Source organism: Glycine max, chromosome 6 (assembly GCF_000004515.6).
Source record: "Glycine max cultivar Williams 82 chromosome 6, Glycine_max_v4.0, whole genome shotgun sequence".
In the NCBI taxonomy this organism is placed as follows: Eukaryota; Viridiplantae; Streptophyta; class Magnoliopsida; order Fabales; family Fabaceae; genus Glycine; species Glycine max.
In genome coordinates, this window is record NC_038242.2 from 18,505,702 (window position 1) to 18,532,942 (window position 27,241).

At 34.8% G+C, this 27,241-nt stretch overlaps 4 protein-coding genes across 9 annotated transcripts; 3 read left to right on the forward strand and 1 right to left on the reverse strand.

Annotated features, from left to right (window-relative positions):
* The first annotated feature begins 4,971 nt into the window (after window positions 1-4,971).
* Window positions 4,972-10,139, forward strand: LOC100810965 (protein LEO1 homolog). 4 transcript variants are annotated; one of them, XM_041016622.1, is made up of 11 exons: window positions 4,973-5,275; window positions 5,380-5,717; window positions 6,119-6,260; window positions 6,367-6,552; window positions 7,012-7,188; window positions 7,668-7,799; window positions 7,875-8,054; window positions 8,134-8,265; window positions 8,407-8,846; window positions 9,391-9,545; window positions 9,947-10,139. In XM_041016622.1, the coding sequence occupies exons 1-11, from the start codon at window positions 5,150-5,152 to the stop codon at window positions 10,039-10,041; spliced, it is 2,103 nt and encodes a 700-aa protein (XP_040872556.1). In that variant the 5' UTR covers window positions 4,973-5,149; the 3' UTR covers window positions 10,042-10,139. The 4 variants fall into 4 exon arrangements, with proteins under 4 accessions (XP_040872555.1, XP_040872556.1, XP_040872557.1 ...); XM_041016624.1 differs by lacking the exon at window positions 9,947-10,139 and having other exon boundaries at window positions 4,975-5,275; window positions 8,407-8,511; window positions 8,598-8,846; XM_041016621.1 differs by having other exon boundaries at window positions 4,972-5,275; window positions 7,668-8,054.
* Window positions 10,140-13,097: 2,958 nt separating this feature from the next.
* Window positions 13,098-15,258, forward strand: LOC102661043 (protein MAIN-LIKE 1-like). 2 transcript variants are annotated; one of them, XR_005892074.1, is made up of 3 exons: window positions 13,098-14,192; window positions 14,296-14,913; window positions 14,996-15,258. XR_005892074.1 is itself a non-coding variant. In XM_041016625.1 (2 exons), the coding sequence occupies exons 1-2, from the start codon at window positions 13,488-13,490 to the stop codon at window positions 14,488-14,490; spliced, it is 900 nt and encodes a 299-aa protein (XP_040872559.1). In that variant the 5' UTR covers window positions 13,098-13,487; the 3' UTR covers window positions 14,491-15,258. The 2 variants fall into 2 exon arrangements, 1 of the variants encoding a protein (XP_040872559.1); XM_041016625.1 differs by having other exon boundaries at window positions 14,296-15,258.
* Window positions 15,259-16,943: 1,685 nt separating this feature from the next.
* Window positions 16,944-17,450, reverse strand: LOC102661195 (uncharacterized mitochondrial protein AtMg00810-like). Its single transcript, XM_006582495.1, has one exon. It carries the CDS (start codon window positions 17,448-17,450, stop codon window positions 16,944-16,946), a length of 507 nt encoding a protein of 168 aa, XP_006582558.1.
* A 5,737-nt stretch (window positions 17,451-23,187) lies between these two features.
* LOC100797673 (chaperone protein ClpB1) lies at window positions 23,188-27,241 on the forward strand. Of its 2 annotated transcripts, none has more exons than XM_006581949.4 (6): window positions 23,188-23,532; window positions 23,842-24,335; window positions 24,957-25,620; window positions 25,891-26,072; window positions 26,156-26,710; window positions 26,866-27,241. In XM_006581949.4, exons 2-6 carry the CDS (start codon window positions 23,850-23,852, stop codon window positions 26,878-26,880), a joined length of 1,902 nt encoding a protein of 633 aa, XP_006582012.1. In that variant the 5' UTR covers window positions 23,188-23,532; window positions 23,842-23,849; the 3' UTR covers window positions 26,881-27,241. The 2 variants fall into 2 exon arrangements, with proteins under 2 accessions (XP_006582012.1, XP_006582011.1); XM_006581948.4 differs by having other exon boundaries at window positions 26,156-26,778; window positions 26,866-27,199.

The following is a 27,241-nucleotide window of genomic DNA, read 5'->3' on the forward strand; positions in this document are numbered from 1 at the left end:
CTCTTAGATTATGTTAAAAATATCAAAACTATAAATTTTACAAAGAGAGTTTTTTTTAATTGATTTAGGTTAAAAAATTCCGAAAACCCTACCCAACTCATGTAAGAGGTAAGTTTCACATCTCAAATTAACTAGAAAATAGTTCAAAATCATGTCTTAAAATCGAAAAGGAACATGTTTCTAGAAGGATCATTTTGACTCGCTTTAAAAGTATAAAGGACAAATTGAACTTTTCAAAAGATAAAAGATCAAACTAAAAATATTCTAAATCATAAAGGACTAAAAGTGTATTTTAGACTATAACTTTTCATTGGACTTGACTAACTTAAATTTAAAATATAAAATATAACTTTGATGACACATAATCTTTAATTTATTTATATATAGTAAACATTTATTTATTTTTGGCTCAATTGAATTTTGGTCTCCTAACCCAAATGTCATGTTGCCCTAACCAGTGGTGTGGTAGTTGATGTGGTTGGCTGATACATGTGTTGATGAGATGTTTATATGTTAATGTGGTGTTGACATAACGATTAGGTGATCTTTTGACATGACAAACATAAATTATAAATAAAATATTAAAGTGAATGAAAAAAGGATTCAAACATTGTCACTTATCCTTCACCACCATTCATTTAACAACAACAACTCCCCTATTGGTAATAGTGAGGAATGTATAACATAAAAAGGAAATAAAAATTCCTCATCAATTTATAACCATTAAATATTATTCACACTTTGTACTTATTATTAAATATATAAAACAATATCATTTATAGTTATTAATAATATATATTATCTTATTCCCTATGTATATACTTTTTTACTTTATTGTTTGTCCTTTTTTATAATATTTTCTTTTAAAAAAATTGGCGCATTAAAATTTTTAATCCTATAATACCTTTAATTAATTACAATATTCTCTCTCTAAACATTAAAGTAGTGTTTGGTTTAAATTCCCTTGAGTGAATTTGAGATGAAAGTTTTAAAAATTAGTGTAAGTCCCAAACCTTTACACTCTACTTTATAACAAGTATTTTCCTTTTTTTCTTATCTTTTTCACTTTCACACCTCTTTCATTCTTTTAAACTAAACATATGATAATTATTTCTTGGTAAGAAGTAATCAAGTGGAGAGAAAATGAAGGTAATTTTAGAAGAGAAATATAAATAATTTGGAAATTTAATGATTAACTAAATTGTAAGAAATTATCATTTGATATTTGCTTTCATTTTTTTGTTAAAAATGTCCGTGTTTTATCAATATTTTAAATTTTAAAATAAATTATTTTATCTATTACTTTTTTAAATTAATTATTTTACTTATATTTAGTGTTGTGTCAAAATTTAAAACATTGATATAGTACTAACATTTTTAATGGAAAACATAAGAAATTATCAAAATAAAATTTTGAAATACAAAAAGGATCAAAATGACTTTTTTAAAACTTAATATACCAAAGTGAAAAAGCACTAAAACATAATAAACCAAGAGTGACATTTAGCCTCAAATATATTTGTAATGAATGTATTATCATTATTTAATACTCCCTTTGAGTGGTTTTGGACTCGGTTCCCTCAAACAAGGTATCAGGTTCCAACCTTGTAGATGGAAAAAATGTGATTAGAAGGGAAGATCCCACTAAAGGTGATCACTCAGCTTTTCCGACGGAGATTAGTCATCACTAAAATTAGTGGATACTCTGCATCAATATCATGATGATCAAAAAATAAATGTCATCTTAGGTCATTTTACATATCCCAAGAAAAGCTAATAACTATATGAAATAGAGTGATAGTTTTACAAAACCAATCTTATTAAATAGATGGAAGAGAAACATATTAATATTATATTCAAGAACTAAAGTAATATTTAGTAGAAATATTGGGGGAAAAGTGCAATAAATGTTGCATTGAAAAACAAAATGCAACACTTATTTTGGATAATTTTTCTCAAATGTGACACTTATTTTGAGACAAAGGTAGTACTGAACATGTCATTATATGAATACAATAAATATATCATTAAATGAATTTATTACACATAATAAAAAGTTTACTAATATAATAATAATATATTTAATTAATAATAAATATATTTATATTTTACATTAATTTAATTTATTAATAACTATAATAGTAAAATTTAGTCTAGTGGTTCATATGTGTACTAAAATTTGGTCCAACTTTTAATTTAAATACAATATAGAGTAAATAATAGTTACAATCCTTAAGATTTTTTAAGAAGGCACATGATACCCATGTGTTTTTTTAACATTTACAAGAATCTCCTTTATAGGGATACATGATATAATGTTTTTTAAACAATTAGGGTATCAATGTAATATTTTTCAAATTATTAACGAGGTTATTATATGGATAGAAAAAAAAAAGAAAGGGTATTGTGTGCAATAAAAAAACTCTAGGAATGTTATTTACTCTCAAAAAATACAACTGTCATATTTTGATAAGAATGATGTTAGTGTAATGGTTTCATAAAAACTATTAAAATGGTGAAACATGAATTCAAATTCAACCAAAAAATTCATTAAATATTGGGTAAATAATATTTTTCATCTCTAACAGTGTTAAATGGTGACAATATATTTATTGAAAGAACAAAAATTCTAATTTAGTCTATGAATGTGTAAAAAATGTGACAATTATGTCATGCTACTAAGTTTCATATGACCATTATGCCATTAAGATATAAAATTCAGGGAACAATTTGACTTTAAGTTTTAATTTTTAAGGGCCAGTTCGATATTAAGTTGTATAGCAAAACATAATTGCAACATTTTTTATAGGTTTATGGAATAAATTAAAAATTTTGTTCTTCGTGGAACTAAATTGTTATTGTCTTACACTTTTGGGGACGAAATATGTAATTTACCCATAAATATTTAAAAGATGACTAACTCGGAAATTTGATTCCAAATGAAAAAATGCTCAAGGATCCAATTGGCACGATTACAATACAAGGGCATAAGTGCAATCAAACCTTTACTTTTTTTATAAATAAAATATTCATTTTGTTTCAATTTTTTAATTTATAATTTTTGTATTTATGTTATCAAATATTTAATTCAATAACCAACTCAATTGAACTAGTTAGTTTAATGCCAGTTACATGCTATAATGAATTAAGATAAAAAGCTCTAAATTCAATTCAAACCTAAAAACTAAAGTCCAAACCTAAAAAAAACATTTTTTTTAAATATTTTATTGTCACAGATTTTGTGAGTTAAATCCAAATTGGATCATAATTAAATTTAGAAAAATAATCTTTTAGTAATTTAAATTGTGATTCATTGTCACTTTAGTTATTAGAATTAACAAAATTCAATTTTTTTTCAAAATTGTACTTCATCGCTTACTTTAATCCAAATTTATATAAAACATGTGACTTTAGTGATGATAGTAAGTGATTAAACTTAGTGACTTACACAATGAGCTAATTTTTTTATTTATTTATAAAAACAAGTGCTTGTTGAAATTTTTTTTTTATAAGAAGATAGGATTTGGTTATTAAAAATAAATAGAAATGACCTTTTTAAGCAAACACAATTTAAACAAACATAAAACTGTTTATGTTATTAAAATAATTTTTTAAAATAAATAAGTTTAAATAAATTGGCCTAATATGAATTGTGGATTTTGGACTTTTTTTAATTTTCTTAAACCTAAGGACAATTCGAGCATTAAATTGGTTATTTACTTTTAGATGAAGACTAAGGTGGAAGACCTAAACATGTCTTCCACCATGGAAAAGTTTTTCTGGAATGTAATATTTGTTTATTTTTAAACAAATGGTTAAGATTTCTTTCATTTTATTTTTTCTTTCTCCTTTTCTTGATTTACGTACCCTTTCACTTGCACACTTGTAGTGCAACACGATACCATTGATTTCAATCATCGAAGATAATGAAACCACCGTAATGGCGACCATACCTAAAATAACTTCAAGATGAACTTTTTTACTTTAAACGAGAATGCTATATGTAAACCTTTTTGTCAATATACATGAGCTTTCACTTTATAAAGACTAATAGCAAATAACTTTTTATTGGTGGGCCTAAAGTTTCAGCATTATTAATTTTATCATCGGGTTGACCTTGCTTAACCCCTCCTTCTCGCCACCCTAACCTATCGCTCCATCTGCTAGCAATCCCACTAAACTCAAACTCCACAGTGCCGTCATTCTTGAAACCCCCAACAACATTTGTTGTTTCCAAACCCCAATGAAGTACATTAAAACCTTTTTCGGCACTGTCCCACGCAAACGACGAAGTTGTGTTCAAAGGACAAAGGCTTTCCAACAATGGTGTTTTCGAATAAGAGAGTTTCAAATGGACGAGAAAGTCAACATTGACATTGTCTTGCGCAAAGAAAGAAGTTGTGTTCAAAGGACAAAGGAGATCCAACAATGGGGATCTCGAACAAGAGAGTTGCAAATGAACAAGAAGGCTGACATTAACATCGTCCCACGCAAACAAAGAAGTTGTGTTTGGAGGAAGAAATCAAGACTAAAAATGGTTCCTATAGTTTTCAATTTTTCTCTCTTCATTTTCAATTATTGATCTAAAATTTTGAAAGCAAATAAGTAAAATTAAGTATATGTGTTGTGAAATCATGGACAAATCGAGAAAAAAGAAGAAAAAACAATCCCTTAACCTTTAATTTTAAAATGGTTATACCAAACAAAAAATATTTATTATTACTAGAGACATGTCTAAATCTCCCACCATATCCTCAATCTTAAGGTTAGATTATGTTTAAAAAAAAACTCAAAGATTTTTCAAATATTTTTTTTCTTCTATGAATTTAGGTTACAAAATTTCCAAGACCCTACCCAACCCATGTAAGAGGTAAAGTTTTCTAACGAGCCACTACCCAACCCATGTAAGAGGTAAAGTTTTCTAATCAGCCACGCCAATTTACAATAAGGGGCGTGAAAATAATCATCATAATCATATTTCACTGATTTTAAAAACGCGACCCATCACTGTGTGTTTAACACACAGCAGAAAAGAACAAACCGCAGGTTCTTCCTAATCGAAACGGTTCCAAAGTAGTGAATAAACAAATTCTCGTGCCTAGGGTTTTCCCTTTTCTTCGATTCACACTCCCAGAGCGAAGCAACCGTCATGGGAGGAGGCGAGGAGAAGCGGCACCAGATGATGCAGAACCTCTTCGGAGATCAATCCGAGGAGGAGGAAGAGCTCGACGTCGATTCCGAGCACGAATCGAACCCGCAACAAAATTACCCCTCCGTACACCCCCGATTCCACGAACCCTAACCTTTTCCCTTACGCAGGGTTTGGATCCCTAACCATTTCCTAACAATTTGCGTGTTTTTTTTTTGTAATTTATACAGGACGAGGGGGAGGGGGAGGGTGTGGGGGAGCAGGAGGGAGAGGGCGAGGTGGAGGGCCAGGGGGAGGTTGAAATCGAGAGCGATGGCGACGGAGATGGGGAGCCCGACCGCGAGAGCGAGGGCGAGAGGGAGCAGAGCTCGCAGGAGGTGGAGGTCGTGGAGAGGGAAGAGGAGAGCGAGGGGAGAGACTCAGATAGTGACGTCAAGGACGGCGGGTACAGCCAGCGCGGCGTCACGAGCAAGCGGAGGGACGACTTCGTCGAGAGCGGATCCGAGGAGAATCAGTATGCTCACCATGATGACGGGGAAGAAGAGGTCGACGAAGCCAGAAGCCCTAGGTATCTTGATATCACATAATTCACACATCATTTTTATGTTTTTGTTGTTTTCTTGTTGATTTCTTATGTTCTCTTAATTCTTATGCTCTTGCATGCATATGTTAATATTAATGAGTTTCTTTTAGATGGAGCTCTCTGTGTGCACGTGTGTCTTGCACAGAGAGTGCCTTAAAATAAAATTGCCTTCGAATTGTATTGTCGAATTATGAATGTTCAATTATGAAAGACACGATTTCAGATTAAGAGTTGTCTGTGGAGGCTTATTGTGAGATATACTTTTTATTGCCAGAAATTTTGGGTTTGATTGTGTGTGCGATGACATTGTTGGATGATGGTGTAAGTGAAGAAAATATAGAATGTGTATTGAGAGTGATAACTTGTGTCCTTTTTTCAAAATGCAGTGGGTCACCCAGGGATGAAAAAGATGAGACTCGGGACTTGCATTCAGCCCCAGAAATTCGTGATGTGTTTGGTGATTTTGATGATGATGAAGAGGAGGAAATGGGGTATGCAATCCAGCAGGACATTGAACAAGATTCGAATGTGAGTTTCTGGTTCTGGTGCCAATAGTGACATTTTTCATTTTATCTTTATCTTTGAATTGCCCAAAATTTTAAGAATTAATGATTCAAGTGATTTCATGCCTCAGAGATACCCTATGGAGGAGGAAGGGAGTTACGGAAAGAATCTGAGACCTGAAGATATACTTGCTGATGAAGATCATCAGTATGAATCGGAGGAGGAAAACATTGAGATAAAAACTAAGGAGAAGCCACTTGGCCCCCCTTTAGAGTTAGAGGTTCCGTTACGACCACCTCCAGCTCTTCCAGAAAAGGTCTGCCTCTAATTAATAAGTTTATATTTTTGAGTGAGAAGCCTGTATTTTAATTTTCAATTAGCTTTAACTTGGTGGCTGGAAAATACAATTAATTTTACCTCTTTTGCATAGTTCACATCGTTATGATTTAGAAGTTGGCATGTGTAGTGTGTGTGCGTGAATGTCCAGATTTCAAAATGTTCAAGTGTATTTTTTAGGACAGTTTCTTGATAACTTCCCAATGTCATGTTGGTGAAATGTTGCTAATTAGATGGGAGTTGAACAATCTCAGATTATGATAACAAGGTTATGATGAATACATTATTACATTTTAATATATGGTATCAATATAGAGGATTTTATCTACAAATGCATTGCCCTTTGTACTGATGTGCATTCTGGTAAGATATGTTGAATTTCAATATTCAACTACTCGTATTTTAAATTTTTAATCTCTCTCTCTCTCTCTCATTGCAGATGAACATGATTAAAGTTTCCAATATTATGGGTGTTGATCCAAAACCATTTGATCCTAAAACATATGTGGAAGAGGATACTTTTGTAACCGATGAATCTGGAACCAGAAAACGCATACGTTTGGAGAACAATATTGTACGCTGGAGGACTACTAAAAATCCTGATGGCACAACATCAGTAAGTAATTGTATATCGTTGTACTTATGCACTCCACCATGATCACCCATTTTCATTAGTTCTAAAGAATTGGGATGAAGGATATTCTGATATTCTTGTGCGTAACTTCTTGCCTTCTTTTACATTGTTTGTATTCCTTTCCAGTTTCTACTACCATTACACTTATAATTATGTCATAAAATGATATCATAAAATGATTGTAGCAAGTTATTGTGAATGTGTGTAATTTGTTGCTGTTGGGATGGTGTAGGCAGTTTTTATTGTGAATGTGCTATTTGTAATCTTTTGCATTACTGGATGTGAGTGACAATGTGGACAAAATGGGTGCACGCGTTCTTATCATTGCTAGCTGTTTTTCAAACTTCAAGGCTGGAATAGTTAAATTTGAGCTACATCACTTATTTTGAAGTAAAAAACGTCATTTATAATCAGGTTGAAGGATAACATTTTTTAAAGAAAAATATTTTCTATTACTGTAGTGTGAAAGCAATGCTCGCTTTGTGAGATGGTCCGATGGCAGCCTGCAGTTGTTAATTGGGAATGAAGTTCTTGACATATCAGTGCAAGATGCACAGCATGATCAAGCACATCTTTTCCTTAGACATGGAAAGGTGAATTTCTTTATTCTCATGGATTTCTTGATGAATTACTGTTCCCCTCAATGGTCTATGTTTACATGCTTACAGGGTATCCTCCAATCACAAGGAAGGTTGTTAAGGAAAATGAGGTTTATGCCATCTTCCTTGTCATCAAATTCTCATCGGCTGTTGACTGCCCTTGTTGACTCAAGGCATAAGAAGGTTTTTAAGGTGAAAAACTGCATAACTGACATTGATCCTGAGAGGGAAAAAGAGGAAAAAGAGAAGGTATAATCAATAATTCAAGTTACATGCTCTTATTGTGTGTCTGGGGTACCATTATCTAATCTCTCTGTATTTTTAACAGGCTGAAAGCCAAAATATCCGCGCAAATGTGCTTCTTAACCGAAAGCGTGAGAAGGTGAATCGGAAGTATACTCCAGCTGTGGAGAGGAGGCGTCAACTTTCTCCTGGGTTTTTAGAGGATGCTTTGGATGAGGTATAATTTTAGGATTTTTTTTCCTCCCTAGATGTCTATGTTTCTTTTTTGCTTATGTATCTACTGCAGTTTTCTGTAGGGTATAGCTGTGTACTTCAATCTATGTCAGTTCTATTATTTATCCATGTTTCTTTCCTTCAGGAGGATGAAGCGGATTATTATGATAATCGTCGTTCTCAGCATCGCTTTGAGGATGATTTGGAAGCGGAAGCCCGAGCAGAGAAACGAATTATGAATGCTAAAAAGGTATTATTTCTCAGTCTCCAGAAATTTTTACATATGTTGATTTTTTTGCATTTACCATTGATGAGGGTTATTTTCTGGAATTTTAGTCGCAGGGACCTAAAGATATCCCTCGTAAGTCTTCCTTCCCACCTGCTAAATCCTCTCGGAACCCAATGGGTTACCCAGATGATGAGAGAGAGGAGTCTGAGTATGAAACTGAGGAGGAAGATGAGAGGCCTCCTTCACGTAAGAGGGATGAGGATACTGAGCCAGAGTATGAGGATGAGGAAGAAGAGGAAGAACACTATGAAGAAGCTGAACAAGTTAATGATGCATCAGATGAGGAGGAAGAGGAGGTACTGCTTATTTTATTAAAAAAATTAGTCAGCTTTAACTTTGGCAGTAGGCCCATGGAGTTATTTCTGATTAGTTTCAGATTGCTTCTTAGCAGTGCCTCCTTATTGTTAAGTGTTAATAAGGTATTTTACATTTGATTAGTTCATGCAGTTTGGTAGATTTTTTAATCTTCCCCATTTATAATGTTTCCATTCTGTGTTCTGGTTTGTACTGTGAAGCTATTTTTATTTTTGTTTATAGGACTACTGTACATGTGTCCTCTGTGTGCTTGTACATCTTGTTGGGGGATGTTCTTATGATGAATGTATGGTTTGTCAGCAATTTAATGCATGTCTCTTCTTTGCCACAACTGTGGATGAAATCCAAACCTTCTCAAAGCATCCAAAATTTTCCCCTTTTTTAATTTTTATGGTTTTCTTGTAGTGATTCCTGGCCTAATTGTTGTACTTTTACGAGTGTCATAAGTATAGGTGGAAAATAAGGATGATACCATGGTTGATTGCTATGCTGTGGTTTCAATACAATTTGGATGTTTTCTTGCAGGAACCAAAGCAGAAGAACAAGGAGTTTAGAGGCAGTGCCAAAAGGAAGGGATTTGAATCTGATGAGGACTCTCCTCCAAGGAAAACAACCACCCATCGGCGGATGGCGGTTGTGTACGATAGTGATGAGGACTAAACTTGAGCTAGATTTTCATGGTGAGTAGTCTTGGTCTTAAGAATTCAATTAATTTAGAATACAGTGTATGGATTTTTCTACAGTCATCCCATGATAGATATCATATATGATATGATAAGATTGTTGACTTTTGTAATTATTATTTTAATAGTCATATCTAAAGTGATTTTTTAGTTGGTAGAAAGTTTAGAATCTTTTATACTCTGGAGGTATATGAAAATTAAACTCTAATCTTAAATATGAAACACACCGGTGATTTTTTTTGCTTTCTTGAACCATATGTTTTGTCCTTTTACCCCTCCCCCCCCCACCCCATTATTTTTGCATTTTATTATTGGTTGGTAAATTATATTTTATTTTAGATTTGCAAGCTTTCAAAAAGAATAAGAATTTCACAATGATTTTTGCTGTGATGTTCCAGGGAAGTGCAGCTATCTGATGCAGCAAAGGCAGAGATGGCTCTTAGTTCCCCCCATATATAGCTACATTTTTAATATTTCATCCTTATATACATAAAGCAGAGCCTGGGACACTAAAGTAGTGTTTATTCTCAGGTCACAATATATGTTTTTTTGACTGTCTTGTTAATGGTGATAAAAGAAATTCAGTGTAAATAAGTTTGTTTTTCTGTATTTTCCGATCACAAATTTTCGTCCAAGGGGCAGGTAATGGTTGACAAGTGCCGGACCTAAGGAACTTGTTCAAGGTCCTTCCCTTTTTTACTTTATCAAATGAATGATGTCATTACTTTGCAACTTTATATGATAGTAACATTTTAGATTTTCTTTAGCTAAGAATAATAATTAAAAAAAAACTACAAATGTCAGGTTCTAATAGGAAATCATAACTCCTAAAAAAAAATAGGAAACAAGAAACCAATAGTTTTTCCGTTCAAGGGAAACGGCCAAATTTCCTTTGTAGGAGTTCAAAAGTTATGGAACTGTTTTGTACTGAAAGCGCAATTAAGTTACTATATTAACACCCCAAATAAGTTAGACGATGTGTAGCATGCATCGTGAAAGTAAGTGGTCTTTGGTGAATCACAACTTTTAGCCATCAAATTAATCTCAGCCTCTCACTCGAGTGCACCTTCAACAACATATATTTTCTTCCTCTTAGATTTGTATAGAGACATTCCCCTCTGTTGTCTCCAAACATCGGCATTTCACCGTTGTGCCTCCTCCATCGTGTCGCTCCTTTGTCATAGTTGTGCCTTTGGTGTTCTTGGGTTCTTCCTTTGTCAATGCCATCACTCGCTATAGTTATGACAAACAATGGTAGTGGTTGGTTCAGATCAGCTTGTGGCCACGACAAATGGCCAGATGCCGAAATATGGTGGTGACTGGTGAGGAACATCTTATGCCAAAGCTTGCCTTGACCACGATCACGCTCACACCATTTACCCACGATGTAGATCTATAATTCTAAACTTGGGCTTCGGATTGAGACAACCATTTACAATATCATCATTAAACAAAAAGGAGTGCTGCTAGGTGCACCCAACAATTGCTGTGAAAAGGCCATAATGCTCCTCACTAATTTTTTTTAAAAAAACGAAACCTCTCTCTCCCCGTGTTTGCACTTCTGCTTCTTCTTCTTTCGGATCACCTCTTCTTCTTCCTGCTTCTTCTTCCTGCTTCTTCTTCTTGCTTCTTCCTCATTCTTTGGGCGTCTTCTTCTTCATTCCTTGCGCGTCTTCTTTGTGCCTCTTCTTCTTCTTCGTTGAGGAGGTTGTCGAGGTAGCTTGCGGTGGTGCTGCGAGGAAGCTTTCGCGAAGAGCAACGGTCGTTGAGGAGGTTAGCGCGTCCACCGTCGAGGTAAGCACCGTGAAGCTTAGCTTTTTATGGTCCAGTGTTGCCGGCGATGGCGAAAACCGCTGTCGGAAATCGCTGGGAGCTTTACGGATCAAGTGATCCGTAAAGTATGTTGAGTAGTTTACGAATCACTTGATCCGTAAAATACTCAACATACTTTACGGATCACCTGATCCGTAAAACTCACAGTTTGATTTTAATTGAAAAATTGCCAAATATTATTTGATACCTCTGAATGTATGCTAAATATTTGATAAATAGTGTCATGAATATCTATTGTTTCATACAAATTGCCATGAATGTATGCTAATTATTTGCTAAATACTTTATCTAATTTAATGCGAATATGTAATTGCCTTTTATGTGATTACATGCAAATTCATTCCTTTAACTAAGTTATGACTAATATGATTGATATCCCTATAAGCTAACTTCCATGTGCTTCCATATAAGCCAACTTCCATGTACTTCCTTTAACTAAGTTATGACCAATATGATTGATATCCCTATAAGCCAACTTCCATGTGCTTCATATAAGCCAACTTCCATGTACTTCCTTTAACTAAGTTATGACCAATATGATTGATATCCCTATAAGCCAACTTCCATGTGCTTCATCTCAACATATCGAGGCACACAGTCAACACCCAAGCAATCTGCAACTTCTTGTACCTAAATTCATATCTAACAATTTAATTAGAGGAGAACAACAATGAATAGAAATAGAAAATCCAAATTAGAGGAGAACAACAATGAATAGCAATCTACAGCTTCTTGTACCTAAATTCAACAATGAATAGCAATGAATAACAATTAATGGATTAAACTAGGAAATAGGAATTTGACATGATAGAACTAGGAATTTGGCATGATGGTAGTTTGCTTAGAACCTCTGAGCTTGTATGTGAAGAAATGCATTTGGAATCATGAACCAACTATCCCAAAACCTTAAGTTATTTAGAACTCTAAGCCACATGGTCAGCTATAATATAATATCACAAATGATGAACCAACTATTCCATACAAATGGTTTTATATCAAACTTTAGAGCAATAAGCATTTTGGTCATCAATTAAGCAGCCATTCTATCAACTAATGCTAATACTAATTCAATTCCCAAAACCCTATCATAATCATCAATTAAATTTCAAAAACTGAAAACATAAAAGGTAGAGAAACAAAACACAAATTCTCAATTAATAAAAGAGACTTTAAATTTAATCACAACCTCGAGATTCTTGAATTGACTGAGAGCAAACCCTTAATCTAAAGATTAAAAGAGAATAAAAGTCTCTACAAATGTGTAAACATTATTTTATTACGAGAGAGTCTCTTAATTTGGGCTACACTAAACACTCAATGACCAAAATGATGAACCAACTATTCCATACAAATGATGAACCAACTATTCCATTTCAATGCAAATTTTAGAGCAATAAGCATTTTGATCAAATATTAGAGAAATATGGCAAAACAGGTCAAAAACATATTGGAGTAAACATTAATTTTGGTCATACAACAATCACTTCCATAAATTTACCGTTTAAGTTTAAAAAAAATCACAACTTGCATGAGATATTAGAATGAATCATAAAAACACTTGGTAAACTACTTAGTAGTTAATATTTAAATTAATATTGCTTGGGGCTCATAGGAATGCACTTCACTGCCAGTATTAGAAAAGAAATAGCTCATAAAGGATAGAGTATCCTTTAACTAAGTTATGACCATGTATTTCATTTGCAGATCATGGTTAGGACCAGAGGATTAGGTCGTGCCTTAGGTCAGGTTACTGGCAGAGGTGTGGGCAGAGGAGATCGTGATGATTCCGATGATGCTCCGTAGCGTCGACAGCCTACTGCATCCGCATGGAGGCAGCGAGTCGCTGTGATTGCGGATCACGTCGATGAGCCAGTCATCCCTGTGCCAGATGTTCAGGATGACCCGATAAAGGCACCAGCTGCTATAGAGGACATTCCTGCGGACACAGGCGCAGAGGCTGCTGAGGACGCGCATGAGGGATTTCCGGGTGGTCCGAGCGACCCATCCGTGTTGACCCTGTATGCGGATCACGTTGCTTGCTGTGTGTGGACGGGAGAGGTATTTATACTATTTAATTTTAGTTACTTGTAATTAGTTTTCCTTTAAATGATGATTTTAACGAATTTTGCGTTCCTTTATACTTCAATTCAGGAGCGTCCTGAATTGAAGCTATCCTCTCATGGGAGGAAGGTCCACAGTTTAGGCAGGCCTGTCCCTACCATTGAGGGACTTGTTGCTGGTATAGGACTAAGTTCTCTGATCGCGTGTTCGGTAGACACCGGCGATCAGGGACTTTTGTTCGCGTTTGTGGAGCGGTGGCACCAGGAGACGTCTAGTTTCCATCTCCCGGTGGGAGAACTCATCATCACATTGGACGACGTCTCCTCGCTTCTCCATCTTTCCGTTATTGGCGACTTACACGCTTTTGAGCCCTTGCACGTGGACGATGCGGTTCAGATGCTGGTGGACTTATTGATGGTCTCTCCAGAGTCTGCTAGGGCCGAGACAGCCCAGTGTTGCGGACCGTACGTACGCCTGCAACGGGTACGTGATATATACGAGCGCCGATGCCAGACAGGTCATTGGACAGCTGCGGCTCGCGCATATCTTCTTCACCTTCTGGGTTGCACTCTGTTTGCTAACAAGAGTGCAACCAATGTCCATGTTGTCTACTTGGAGGCCCTTCGTGACCTCAGTATGACGGAGATGTACGCTTGGGGAGTGGCTGCTTTGGTGCATATGTACGACCAGCTGAACGATGCATCTATGAGCCACAGCCAACAACTCGACGGTTACATCACATTGCTGCAGGTAACAAATATGTTTTTTATTTGTTCAGCCTCAACAATGTTCAACTTTAAATTTTGTTACACTTTCATTATTAATGTTTATAATTTTGATGTTACATCTGTAGTGCTGGATTTACGAGCACTTTCCGTCGGTCGCGGACTCCACTGCTGATAAGGAGTATGACGAGGATTCTCCGCGTGCGTGTAGGTGGATTGCGACCAAGAAGACCGTGAAGAGCATTCGTACGCTGACGTACAGGGAGCGCCTAGACCGAATCCGGATTCCGGATGTCTGTTGGATCCCTTATGGGGAGCACTGAGAGGTCCTGGACTTCCACGTCAGATCATGCTATTCCGGTCTCTTGCGCTGGGGGCCTGTTGTTGTTTATTACCAACCGGAGAGGGTCGTGCGGGAGTTTGGCTACACGCAAACCATTCCTGCTCCTCATGTCGATTCATGGGTCTCGTATGATGATATACACGGCAGGTGGATGCACTACGAGGATCATATCGTTCCAACAGGTGAGGTGTGCGTTGTGCCAGGGGCGTGTTCCAGTGACTACATGGACTGGTTCTTCCGCATCTCCCATCCTTTCATGACACCAGGCCACGCACTAGATCCTCTGCCTCATGGTCACGCCCCGTAGCCCTGAGTCGTCCCTCAGGCCCCGCAGACGGATATCCCTCGCGTGCCGGAGCCAGAAGCATCGTTGACATCTGCGGTGGAGCCTAGACATGTAGTGGTAAGTAATACTAATAATTTACGTCATTTACCTCAATATTTGCATAATAATTTATGTAATTAGTTTGTTTTGTATGTAACAGGAAGTTTGTGATGACATTGCTGAGAGGTTGGAGCGCCATCTGAGTCTAGGGGTGGTCACGCCTGGCTCATCGACACATGAGGTGATCGAAGAATGCCTCAGGTTGGTCAGGAGTGTGACACAGAACTATCTTGTATATGTTAGGTCTAGACGCAGGCGGCGCACGGATCAGGAGTAGTTTATGTACATATTTTATATTGATATTCTATGTATATACAGATATTGTACATGAACTCATTTCATGAGTATTGTTGGTATTCTTTATTTTCATTAGTAATGTTAGTTTTATTTATTTTCATTGATTGTGTATTCCATTTGTGTCTATATACACGCGTGTTATGAAAATGGTCTAGTTAACTTAGTTATAGTATATGTAAATTATTATAAATGGTCTAGTTAACTTAGTTTACCAACTAATAAAAAATAATTTGAAATATGACTTTAAATATAATTGAAATAAAGAAGTTGAAAAGGGTGTAAAAAAAATTAAACAAAAAATAGACATCATTCGTTATCTAAGATCCTTATTTTATATAACGTACTAATATTTTTAAATTCTCTTATAATTACTATTTTCCCACTTATACTAATGATCATGTAAAAAATGTATTATAAACTAGTTAGTATTTTAATTTTTAATATAATACTAATTATTTTTTTTATATTCTTTATAATATTAATGATATGATTAATTCTTTATAATATCATCTTTTATGTATTTATTGATTTTTATTAATATGTATAAAATAACCTTAAACAATAATTATAATGGGACTGAATAAGTATTTTAATATCATCTTCTAAACAAATTTATTCTAAAAAAATATATTAAAAAATTAATTATTTATAATAAATCTATATTTATAAATATATTATAATTAATAAAATAAATAAATATATTTAATTATATTATAAATAAATATGCTGTATCTTTAAAGTATATTATAATTATTTTTCCTCTTACGGATCAACTTGATCCGTAGGAGAAAAATCAAGTAAGGACAATTTTACCATTTTTTAAGAATGCTGGGTGCACTAGCAATAATGCTGGGTGCAACTAGCAACACTCAACAAAAAATGCTATTGTGAGATTATGTAGCAGCGCCACAACACCAACTCTAGGACTTGACCAAAATCGAAGTTTTGAGAAGAATATTCATTGTCGTTATTGCTATTGCTAATGTAAGATCACACATTCAAACCCACAAGAAGGACTACCCACAAATCATATTTTCTTGCTATCGTACACCGAACAATAATGACAACGATGAAATCTAAAATCGAATTCGATAGGATAAGATAATCGGATTTATTATTAAAATAATATTTTTTAAAAAGAGGAAAATGATTTTAATAATATGCAATTGAATATATTTAACTAAAAAGTTAAACTGTTAATCTATTATGAAACATGTTCCATTTCAAGTTAAAAATTGAACAATGTCTTATAATTATTGTAATAATTGACCAATAACCTTAAAATAAAAAATACAATCAAATTATTCTAAAGGTTAAAATTGGATCACAAAGATATGCAATCCAGATAAAGGGAGCATAAAAAGCTCATAAGAATGATCAACAGAGGCATGATCTTATTATTACTGAAAATGAAGTATATATACAATGTCAACTAAGGGAATAACAGAATATTAACATTATAGTTCAGCAAAACAGAAAGTATAACAGAAAAATTAATAGAAAACTAATTACTGTTAAGAGCCCCCCTCAAGCTGGGAATGGATATTGAGCATTCCCAGCTTGGAACAAAATCCATGAAAAACAGCAGGAGTCATGGCTTTTGTATAGATATCTGCAAGTTGGAGAGAAGAAGCAACAGGTAAAAGCTTGAGAAAACCAACATGCACCTTGTCATGAACGATATGACAGTCTATTTCAATATGCTTTGTTCATTCGTGGAAAACTTGGTTAGATGCAATTTGCAAAGCCGACTAATTATTGCAGTATAAAAGAGCAGGACGAACAAAATGAATGCGCAGGTCTTCCAAAAGATAAGTAATCCATTGGAGTTCACAAGTCGTAGATGCTAAAGCCCTATATTCTGCCTCAAAAGAGCTCTTAGAAACTGTAGTTTGTTTCTTGGAACGCCAAGAAATCAAAGAGGAACCAAGATAGACAGAAAAACCAATGATGGATCGGCAAGAATCAACGCAGCCAGCCCAATCTGAATCACTAAAAGCTTTGAGCTGTAAAGAGCTATCAGCTGACAAGAAAACACCTAAACCGGGAGTGCCCTTCAAATATCGAAGAACGCGAAAAGCAGCTTGATGATGAGCTATAGTAGGACTTGAAACAAATTGACTTAAGTGTTGAACTACAAAGGCAATATCAGGACGTGTGGTAGTCAGATATATGAGCCGACCAAGTAGTCTTTGATAAATCAAGGGATCAGTGAGAAGAGTGCCAGAGGATGAATGAAGACGAGTATGATAATCCATTGGAGTAGAAACGGGACGTGATGCAAGCATGCCATTGTTAGAAAGAAGATCAAGAACATATTTATTGACACAAGTGAATGCCTGATGTAGAACGAGCCACCTCAAGACCAAGAAAAAATTTCAGATCACCCAAATTCTTTATCTTAAAAGTATTATCCATAAGAGCTGTAATACGAGAAATCTCATGAAGATCATTACCAGTAAGAACAATGTCATCAGCGTACACCAGAAGAGCAGTGATATTATTCGTAGAAAACTTGAGGAAAAGAGAGTGATTAAAAGCTGATTGCTTATACCCATGAGATGTAAGGAAAGAAGAAAGCTTAGCATACCATTGACGGCTAGCTTGCTTAAGGCCATAAAGAGAACGCTGTAAACGACAAAACTGGCCAGGTTTGGAAACATGTAGACCAAGAGGTGGCTGCATATAAACTTCTTCAAGAAGCTCACCATGCAAGAAGGCATTGTTGACATCAAGTTGCTTAAGGTGCCATTTATGAATGGCAGCAAGAGCAAGAAGCAGCTGAACAATAGTTAACTTGGCAACTGGAGAGAATGTATCAAGAAAATCGACACCCTCCAGTTGAGTATAACCCTTCGCAACTAATTAAGCTTTGTAACGCTTAATAGAACCATCAACATTGTATTTAATCTTGTAAACCCAGCGACAACCGATTGCAGTTTTATCAGAAGGAAGATCCGTAAGAAAAAAGTATGATTTGTTTCAAGTGCAGTAATCTCATCTTGCATAGCTTTAAGCCAACAATCAGACTTGGACGCCTCAGCATAAGACTCAGGTTCAGTAGAAGAAGAAATAGAGAATATGAAATTTTTAAAAGGAGGAGAAAGAGGATCATAAGAAAGAAAATTATGAAGAGGATATTGAATACCTTCGGAGGAAGTGGTACTAGTTGATATAAAAGCAGTATGAAAATCTTTAAGATAAGTGGGAGGATGATGGGTGCGAATAGGATGATTATGAACAGGTAGGTGGGAGAAGGTGTAGAAGTGACAGAGGGGATAGTTGGAACAATTAGAGAAGGAGAGTTGGTAACAATAGGGTCAAAAGAAGCAGGATGCGTAGGTGAAAAAGAAGTAGAAAAAGGTAATGAAGGGTCTGAGGACAATGTTTGGTGAGAATTTGATAAGTAAGGAATCTGATCCTCATAAAATACCACATTACGAGATACAACTAGTTCATGAGTGTGCAAATTAAAAACTATGTAACCCTTAGTATGGCTTTTAAAACCAAGAAAAATAGATGAATGAGCCCAAGAAGCAAGTTTAGTGCGATGTGCAGTGATAGTACTAATATAACATAAACAACCAAACACAAGAAGAAGATTAATATCATAAGGTTGAGAATGAAGCATTTCATATGGAGATTTATTATGCAAAAATGGTGTGGGAATGCAATTTATAAGAAGAGTAGCATGTAAAAGAGCAAAAGACCATAAGCTTAAAGGTAAAGATGACTGAAATAACAATGCACGAGTAACATTGAGAAAATGCTGATGCTTTCTTTCAACGATACCATTTTGTTGTGGAGTTTCGATGCAAGTAGTTTGATGAATGATTCCTTTTAAAGAAAAATATTGAGACATTGAGAATTCAATTCCATTATCAGTCCGGATAGTTTTAGCTGATGTATTAAATTGATTCTCAATTTCAGCAATGAAATTAGTTATGTGAGAGTGAGTTTCGGCCTTAGAAACCATAAGAAAAACCCAAGTATATCGGGTGTTATCATCTACAATGGTTAAAAAATATCTATGTCCATTCATAGAAGTAGTAGAGCATGGTCCCCAAATATCTATATGTAAAAGTTCAAAAGGTTTAGAAGCATGGGAATGACTTAAAGGAAAAGGAAGTTTTCGTTGTTTAGCAAAATGACATGTGTTACATATAAAAGTACTATCACTGGACAAGCATGAATAACATTGCTTCATGATGAGCATGCATTGATGAGAAGGATGACCCAAACGAAAGTGCCATAAATCAATTGGCAACTTATTACACTGAGGATGGACTATAACAGACTGTATAAAGTGGTTAACAACTGGTTGAAGAACAAGAGTGTAAAGACCATCATGAACATCAATTGTACCAATCTTCCTCCTGGTTTTCGAGCCCTGATTGATACATGAAGAATGAGAAAAAATTAGTTCACATTTAAGGGAGGAAGCTAATTTGGAAACATAAATAAGATTGAAGTTGAAATTAGGAATGTAAAGAACATCAACAAGAAAAAGAGACTCAGAATTTTACTACACCAGAATGAGTGGCTGCAACTTGTTGACCATTTGGAAGTTTGACAACTATAGGACTAATTGAAATATAAGAAGAAAAATTATGTAATGAAGAAAAAACATGATCTGTGACTCCTGAATCTAATATCCAAGGAACCAAAGGGTTTGTGGCAGAACAAATTAAAGAATTACCATATATACTTGCAATAATAGAAGAGGACATTGAACCAATTTGATTGACACAAGACTTGGAAGATGCTGAAGTGCCATTGTTTGGTTGTTGTATTAAAGCCAGCAAGGCTTGAAACTGTTGAGGAGAGAAACGAAGATCTTGATTCTCAGGTGCCTGTTGTTGACCATTCTCCGTGACTCTACCATTACCTGTCACGGTGCTGTTTACAACATTGTTTTTGTTATTGGAGAATGTGTCCAGGTGGAAATCCATGCTTTATGTAACAAACTTCAACAGCATGGCCAATCCTATCACAACGTGTTCAAACTTTTCCACCACGATTAGTGATAGATTTTCCACTTTTATTGTTAGTGTTGGAAGGGAATCCATGTTTTCTATAGCAAACAGCTTCAGTGTGACCTACACGAGAACTATTGTTCACAACATTAATCAATGTTTCCTTTGTATCATAATTAACATTTCCAAGTAATTGACGTTCCTGCTGAGCTATATATGAAAAAAATCTTAGAAATAGGAGGCAAAGGATCCATAAGTAAAACATGTGACCGAACATTGTTATATTGATCATTTAAACCACCTAAAAATTGCATAGCTCGGTGTTCTAATTTTCGTTGAGCTATAATAAAAGAAACCTTGCACGAGCACTTGATAGAGCATATACAAATCGGATCCGGACGAAAATTCTCAAGTTCAACCCAAACAACCCTTAGTTTGGTGAAATAGTCAGTGACAATAAGTTATCCTTGTTGCATCGAAGAAGCTTCAAATTGAAGATCAAAGACGTGAAGAAGATCACCTTGCGAGTATCAAGATTTTAAATCCTTCCAAATTTCATCAGCATGATCCATCCATAAAATGCTATGACGAATAGAAATGGAGACTGAATGTACAAGCCAAGAAACCACCATATTGTTGCGCGTCGCCAAGCACTGAACAAAGGATTAGAAGAAGAAGGTTGTGGTGCACTTCCATCAACAAATTCTACCTTGTTCTTAGCACTAAGAGCAGTTAACATTGAACGACTCCAAGAATGGTAATTATTCGCATCAAGTAAAGGAGACACAAGAGGAGTAGCAGGATTCTCACTCGGATAAAGGTAAAGATAGCTATGAACGCCAGGTGTTTGATCTCCATCACCCATGATGATAGAAAGAAGAAGATAACAGAGTGCACAACAAAGCCCTTCAGATGAAGTGCTCTGATACCATCACAAAGATATGCAATCGGGATAAAAAGAGCGTAAAAAGCTCATAAGAATGATCAACAGAGGCGTGATCTTATTATTACAGAAAATGAAGTATATATATACAATGTCAACTAAGGGAATAATAAAATATTAACATTACAGCTCAGCAAAACAGAAAGTATAACAAAAAATTAATAGAAAACTAATTATTGTTAAGATTGGATTGAAATTCATCCAATTTTCTAATATTTTAATCTGATCCAAATCAATTTGGATTTTGGGGTTTGGATCGGTTCAAATTTATCGGTTAATTGGATTGATCTAAGATCGTGACTATTCTTACTTTTCATTATTACTCTTATGAAAGAAAATGGTATTTATAAGATTGAATTGATTTGATAAATTTAATAATATAACCTAAATCAATTAGTTAAGTTTAGAACTTCAGGTTGATTCAATTAGTCGATTGCTTTTATTTTAAATCGAATCAAAACAATTATAATATTTCCAGTTCTTGAATTTATCCTTTTCTAACTCAATGAGCTAATCAACAATTTTCTAACTTTCGTATTAATACATTATAGATTATGAATTTTATTACTTAAAATTTTCTTCTATTTGATATTTTCTTTTATTTTCCATCCATTTCATTCTTCTTTTGATCTTATCTAATATTTGTAAGTGCCTTAATTTAGTCATACTTATGATATAATTCTATAAGTATTTAATGACTGACGATGTAAAATAATTTATGCTATTATCCAATCATAAATTATTATTATTATGACTTTTAAGGTAATTATTATAAAAATAAATTTACTTATAATATTGTTGATTTATAATTAGATGATAATGTAAAATTGTTTTACATTATGAGTAATAACTCTTTTTTTCCTCATTTTTATCACATTTAAAGTAAAAGAATTAATGAGATGTAAAAAGTGACCATTATGAAAAAAGTTAAATAACTTTGTAAGTCTTGGAACTATTTGACAATTTTTAATTAGATGACTGTTTTTTTTTTGTTAAATTGAGTCCTTGAACTTGCTTTTATTTTTTTAATTGATTCCTTTTGGCTAATTACGGTTAAAAAAATTAACCACAAGAACATAATTGCATTGAGTATTATCATCTCTCATGTTAGTATTATCACTTTTACATGGTCTCAACCTAATATATTCCATCAGATTCTTGAACCTTTTGTTACCCAATTTAAGTATTATTTCACAAATCTCTTTAAACTTTTCATCCTATAACAACCTTATTGCAAACTCACAATTAGCTCAAACAATTAAATATAAAGATTCAATTAAAAAAACAGTTACAAGTTTAAGGATTTGATTGGAAAAAATAATTCAATGATCTAATTTACAATTTTCAAATAGTTTTATTTTTTAATGATGCACGATTTTTTTATGATGAAATTGTCAAATAGTTTATAGACATACAAAATAATTTAACCAAAACTAAATATTAAACAATGTAAATTATTAGTCATTAAATAACAATAATTTTTTATTTATGTTAATGTAAAATAAAAAATTTATAAAAAAAATAGACAACAACGGTAGACAATAACTCGAATTAAACCGACCTATTCTTAATTGATTTGAATCGACTAAACAAATTTTCAAGACTTGAATTAAACTCCAATTAAATATGACCAAGACAAAAATGTTTTTTAATCTGAATTGGAACCAAACAAAAATAAAGTAAAAAAAAAAATTGTTTATTCTCTTGCATTGTGTCACTCAAATATGATACATTAATGTCACTGAACATTTGTTAGGGAACAATTTTTAATTTTTAGGGAATCTTATGTTGAGAATGTACTCTTTGATATTTATTTTAAAAAATTAATATTTATGAAAAATGATATTTCTCAAAAATGTTTTTTAATGCGACGGATGAAAATCTATCTTTTTTTTAGTTTAATTTTTTATTTACTATAATAAAAATATTACATTACTCATTTAATACGATAAATAATTAAACTATCCATAAAAATATCACATAAGTCATTGATTTCCAAAAAAATTATTATGTTCTCGATCATCAACAAAATGCTCATAAATTATAATTGCCGGATATAATTTTTTTCCCCGTGAAACGCTTCCTAGATGAAAAAAAATAAAAACTAACCAACAAATCAAACCCCAAGAAGAAGAAAAAAAAAAACACAGTAAAACAAGAAATGGAAGTCTCTAGGAGCTTCTGCTACATCCCCAACCAAACTCTTACTCTCAAACTTTCTGGAAACATCTTTTTCAGTTTATAAATTGGCTAAATCCCTTCTTCCCCACTTATTCAATTGCGCACCAAAACGCTCCATACTCGATATAGCTTACACCACTTGGGCCATCAAACCCCAACCAATTCTAACCATTTCTTTTCGTTCCGATCAGTTTTTCGTCTCTTTCTGTTTTCCGAAACCTTAATCTCTTGCCCAATAAGGTACATAATTGCATCTTCTTTATTCTCATTTCCATAAATAAAATCACCAATCATTCATAAATTACTATTATTATTATTGATAATAAGTTTTCATTGACTGTCATTTATTACTTTTTGATGAAAAATCTGTTTGATTAACAAGATTCTCTCCTTTTAAAATATACTATTGAAAATCACTTTAAATTATATTATCTCATTCATAATATTCGAATTCGAGACTTAAGAAAATGGAGTCTGAATATGACTCAGAACCAATCACTTTTATTATTAATTGATCATCTAATACTAATCCCTTGTTTTAATGCACAGGGAAAATTATGAATCCCGATAAGTTCACCCACAAGACAAACGAAGCTCTGGTGAGTGCTCACGAAATAGCAACAAGCAACGGTCACGCGCAGTTCACCCCTCTTCACCTGGCGTCCTCTCTGATTTCCGACAAGGATGGCATTTTCTCTCAAGCGCTTTCAAACGCCGCCGGCGAAGAATCCGCGCGCGCGGCGGAGCGAGTCATCAACAATGCACTGAAGAAGCTGCCGTCTCAGTCTCCTCTTCCGGACGAGGTTCCCGCGAGCAATGCCCTCGTCAAAGCCATCCGCAGAGCGCAGACTCTGCAGAAGAAACGCGGCGACACGCACTTGGCCGTCGACCAACTCATCCTCGGCCTTCTTGAAGATTCTCAGATAGCGGAGTTGCTCAACGAAGCTGGCGTGGCGGCTTCGAAGGTCAAATCTGAAGTGGAGAGGCTTCGTGGCAAGGAAGGGAAGAAAGTGGAAAGTGCCACTGGTGATTCAACCTTTCAGGTACCAGTACTAAACAATTTAGGATCATCTTTTGAAAAATTTGAGTTGTTTAGCTTAGTTCATTTCTTTAAATTAGTTTGAATTACACTATTTTAAAATCTGACTTGTGTGTGACTTATTCATGTCTTAATTATTCTTACTTTATGAAAATTTAATAATAGTAGTAGTACTAGATACTAATCCCTTTCCTTTTTAATTGTCGGGTTTTTTAATAATCTTTGTTCGTGTTTATCTGTCGTCTGTAAAGTTCAAGATCATATTAATTATTTTTTTTATCAACTATACCCTTACGTGTTTGATGTTTCTTTATATTTAATTAGTTTACACCGTGGAGTGGAAAGAGAAATGGGTGAAATAAGAAACACCACAGCTTGTTTTATTATAATAACGAAAATTTATTGTATTTCTTGATTCCACAAATCAACCTTAAAAGACAGATTAAAAGGACGGACGTAGTAATAGTTTTGTCGAGTTTGTAAAATTTAGATGTGACTTATTTAAATAATCAAGCTTGATTCTAGTTTGAATTTGCTTATTTAATCAAATAAATGAGCTTATCCAGTATTTAATGTGTTCAAATAGTTCAAGATAGCTCAAGTTCGGTTTTTTCTTAATTTTCAGGCTCTGAAGACCTATGGAAGAGACCTTGTGGAACAAGCAGGCAAGCTTGACCCTGTTATTGGAAGGGATGAGGAAATTCGAAGGGTTGTGAGGATTTTATCTAGAAGGACAAAGAATAACCCGGTTTTGATTGGAGAACCGGGAGTGGGAAAGACCGCAGTGGTTGAAGGGTTGGCACAGAGAATTGTTAAAGGTGATGTACCTAGCAATCTTTCTGATGTTAAACTCATTGCATTGGACATGGGTGCATTGGTTGCGGGCGCAAAATACAGAGGGGAGTTTGAGGAGCGGTTGAAAGCGGTCTTGAAGGAGGTGGAGGATGCTGAGGGGAAGGTTATTTTGTTCATTGATGAGATTCATTTGGTTCTTGGTGCGGGGAAAGGTGAAGGTTCCATGGATGCTGCTAATTTGTTCAAGCCTATGCTTGCGAGGGGTCAGTTGAGGTGTATTGGTGCCACCACGCTTGAGGAGTATAGGAAGTATGTGGAGAAGGATGCTGCGTTTGAGAGAAGATTTCAGCAGGTGTACGTGGCAGAACCGAGTGTTGTTGACACTATTAGTATACTTCGTGGGTTGAAAGAGAGATATGAAGGTCACCATGGTGTTCGGATTCTGGACCGTGCTTTGGTTGTAGCGGCTCAGTTGTCTAGTCGCTACATCACTGGTATGTGCTGTGTGCTGTTTTGGTGTATAGAGATGCTTTAGTGTGTTTGAGTAGTACATTAGTTTTTATTTATTCATTAAGTTGTTTAATTTAAACATCAAGTTTATTGAAATGAGTAAATAGTTTATACACGCTTGTCATCTAATCACAAATTAATTTGATTTCTGAATAGTTGATAGGATAAATTTTTACATTGGAACTATATAGAAATTAGATTTGAATTGAAGTTATTTCTTATGTCTACTTAATGTGGTTATTTTGATTGTATAGGTCGACATCTTCCGGACAAAGCAATTGATTTAGTTGATGAGGCTTGTGCCAATGTGAGAGTTCAACTAGATAGTCATCCAGAGGAAATTGATAACCTTGAAAGGAAGAGAATGCAGCTAGAAGTGGAACTTCATGCACTAGAGAAAGAGAAGGACAAAGCTAGTAAAGCTCGTTTAGTGGAAGTAAGTATTGCTTTCTCTTGTTCTTGTAATTGGGAACGTGCTTGTAGTACACTGTTGTAACTCTCATTCTTTGCTATGTTCAGGTGCGGAAAGAGCTTGATGACTTGAGAGACAAGTTGCAACCTTTGATGATGAAGTACAAAAAGGAGAAGGAAAGGATTGATAATATACGACGACTAAAGCAGAAAAGGGAAGAGCTGAACTTCGCTCTACAAGAGGCTGAGAGGCGATATGATCTTGCTAGAGCTGCAGACTTGCGGTATGGGGCGATTCAGGAGGTGGAATCTGCAATACAAGAGCTTGAAGGGAACAATGAGGGGAATGTAATGTTGACAGAAACTGTTGGACCTGAACACATAGCCGAGGTTGTTAGCCGTTGGACTGGTATACCTGTGACAAGGCTTGGCCAAAACGATAAAGAAAGGTTGATTGGTCTTGCTGACAGATTGCACCAGAGAGTTGTGGGGCAAGACCAAGCAGTTAATGCTGTTGCTGAAGCTGTGCTGAGATCAAGAGCTGGGCTTGGAAGACCTCAGCAACCAACTGGTTCCTTCTTGTTCTTGGGTCCAACTGGTGTTGGCAAGACTGAGCTTTCAAAGGCACTTGCTGAGCAACTCTTCGATGACGAAAATCAATTGGTGAGAATTGACATGTCTGAATACATGGAACAACACTCTGTTTCGCGGTTGATTGGTGCACCACCAGGGTGTGTGGATTGACATTTTCACATTTCAGTTTATTGTTAGTTTTCTGTATGAACTACAGATAACTGACTCATTGTTTCGACTTTCAGGTATGTTGGACATGAAGAAGGAGGTCAACTAACTGAAGCTATAAGGCGGAGGCCTTATAGTGTGGTACTCTTTGATGAAGTGGAAAAGGCACACACATCTGTGTTTAACACTCTCCTTCAAGTCTTGGATGATGGGAGGTTAACTGATGGCCAAGGCCGTACTGTGGACTTCCGAAACACTGTCATTATCATGACCTCCAACCTTGGTGCAGAGCATCTCCTCACTGGACTTTCAGGAAAATCTTCAATGCAAGTAGCCCGTGATAGAGTGATGCAAGAGGTATGTCTCTTGACACCATTTGTTTAATATGTATGACAAAGGTCTTTGTGCTGTGTTTTGACTTGTGACGTTGTCTGTTGAATTTGTTGTAACAGG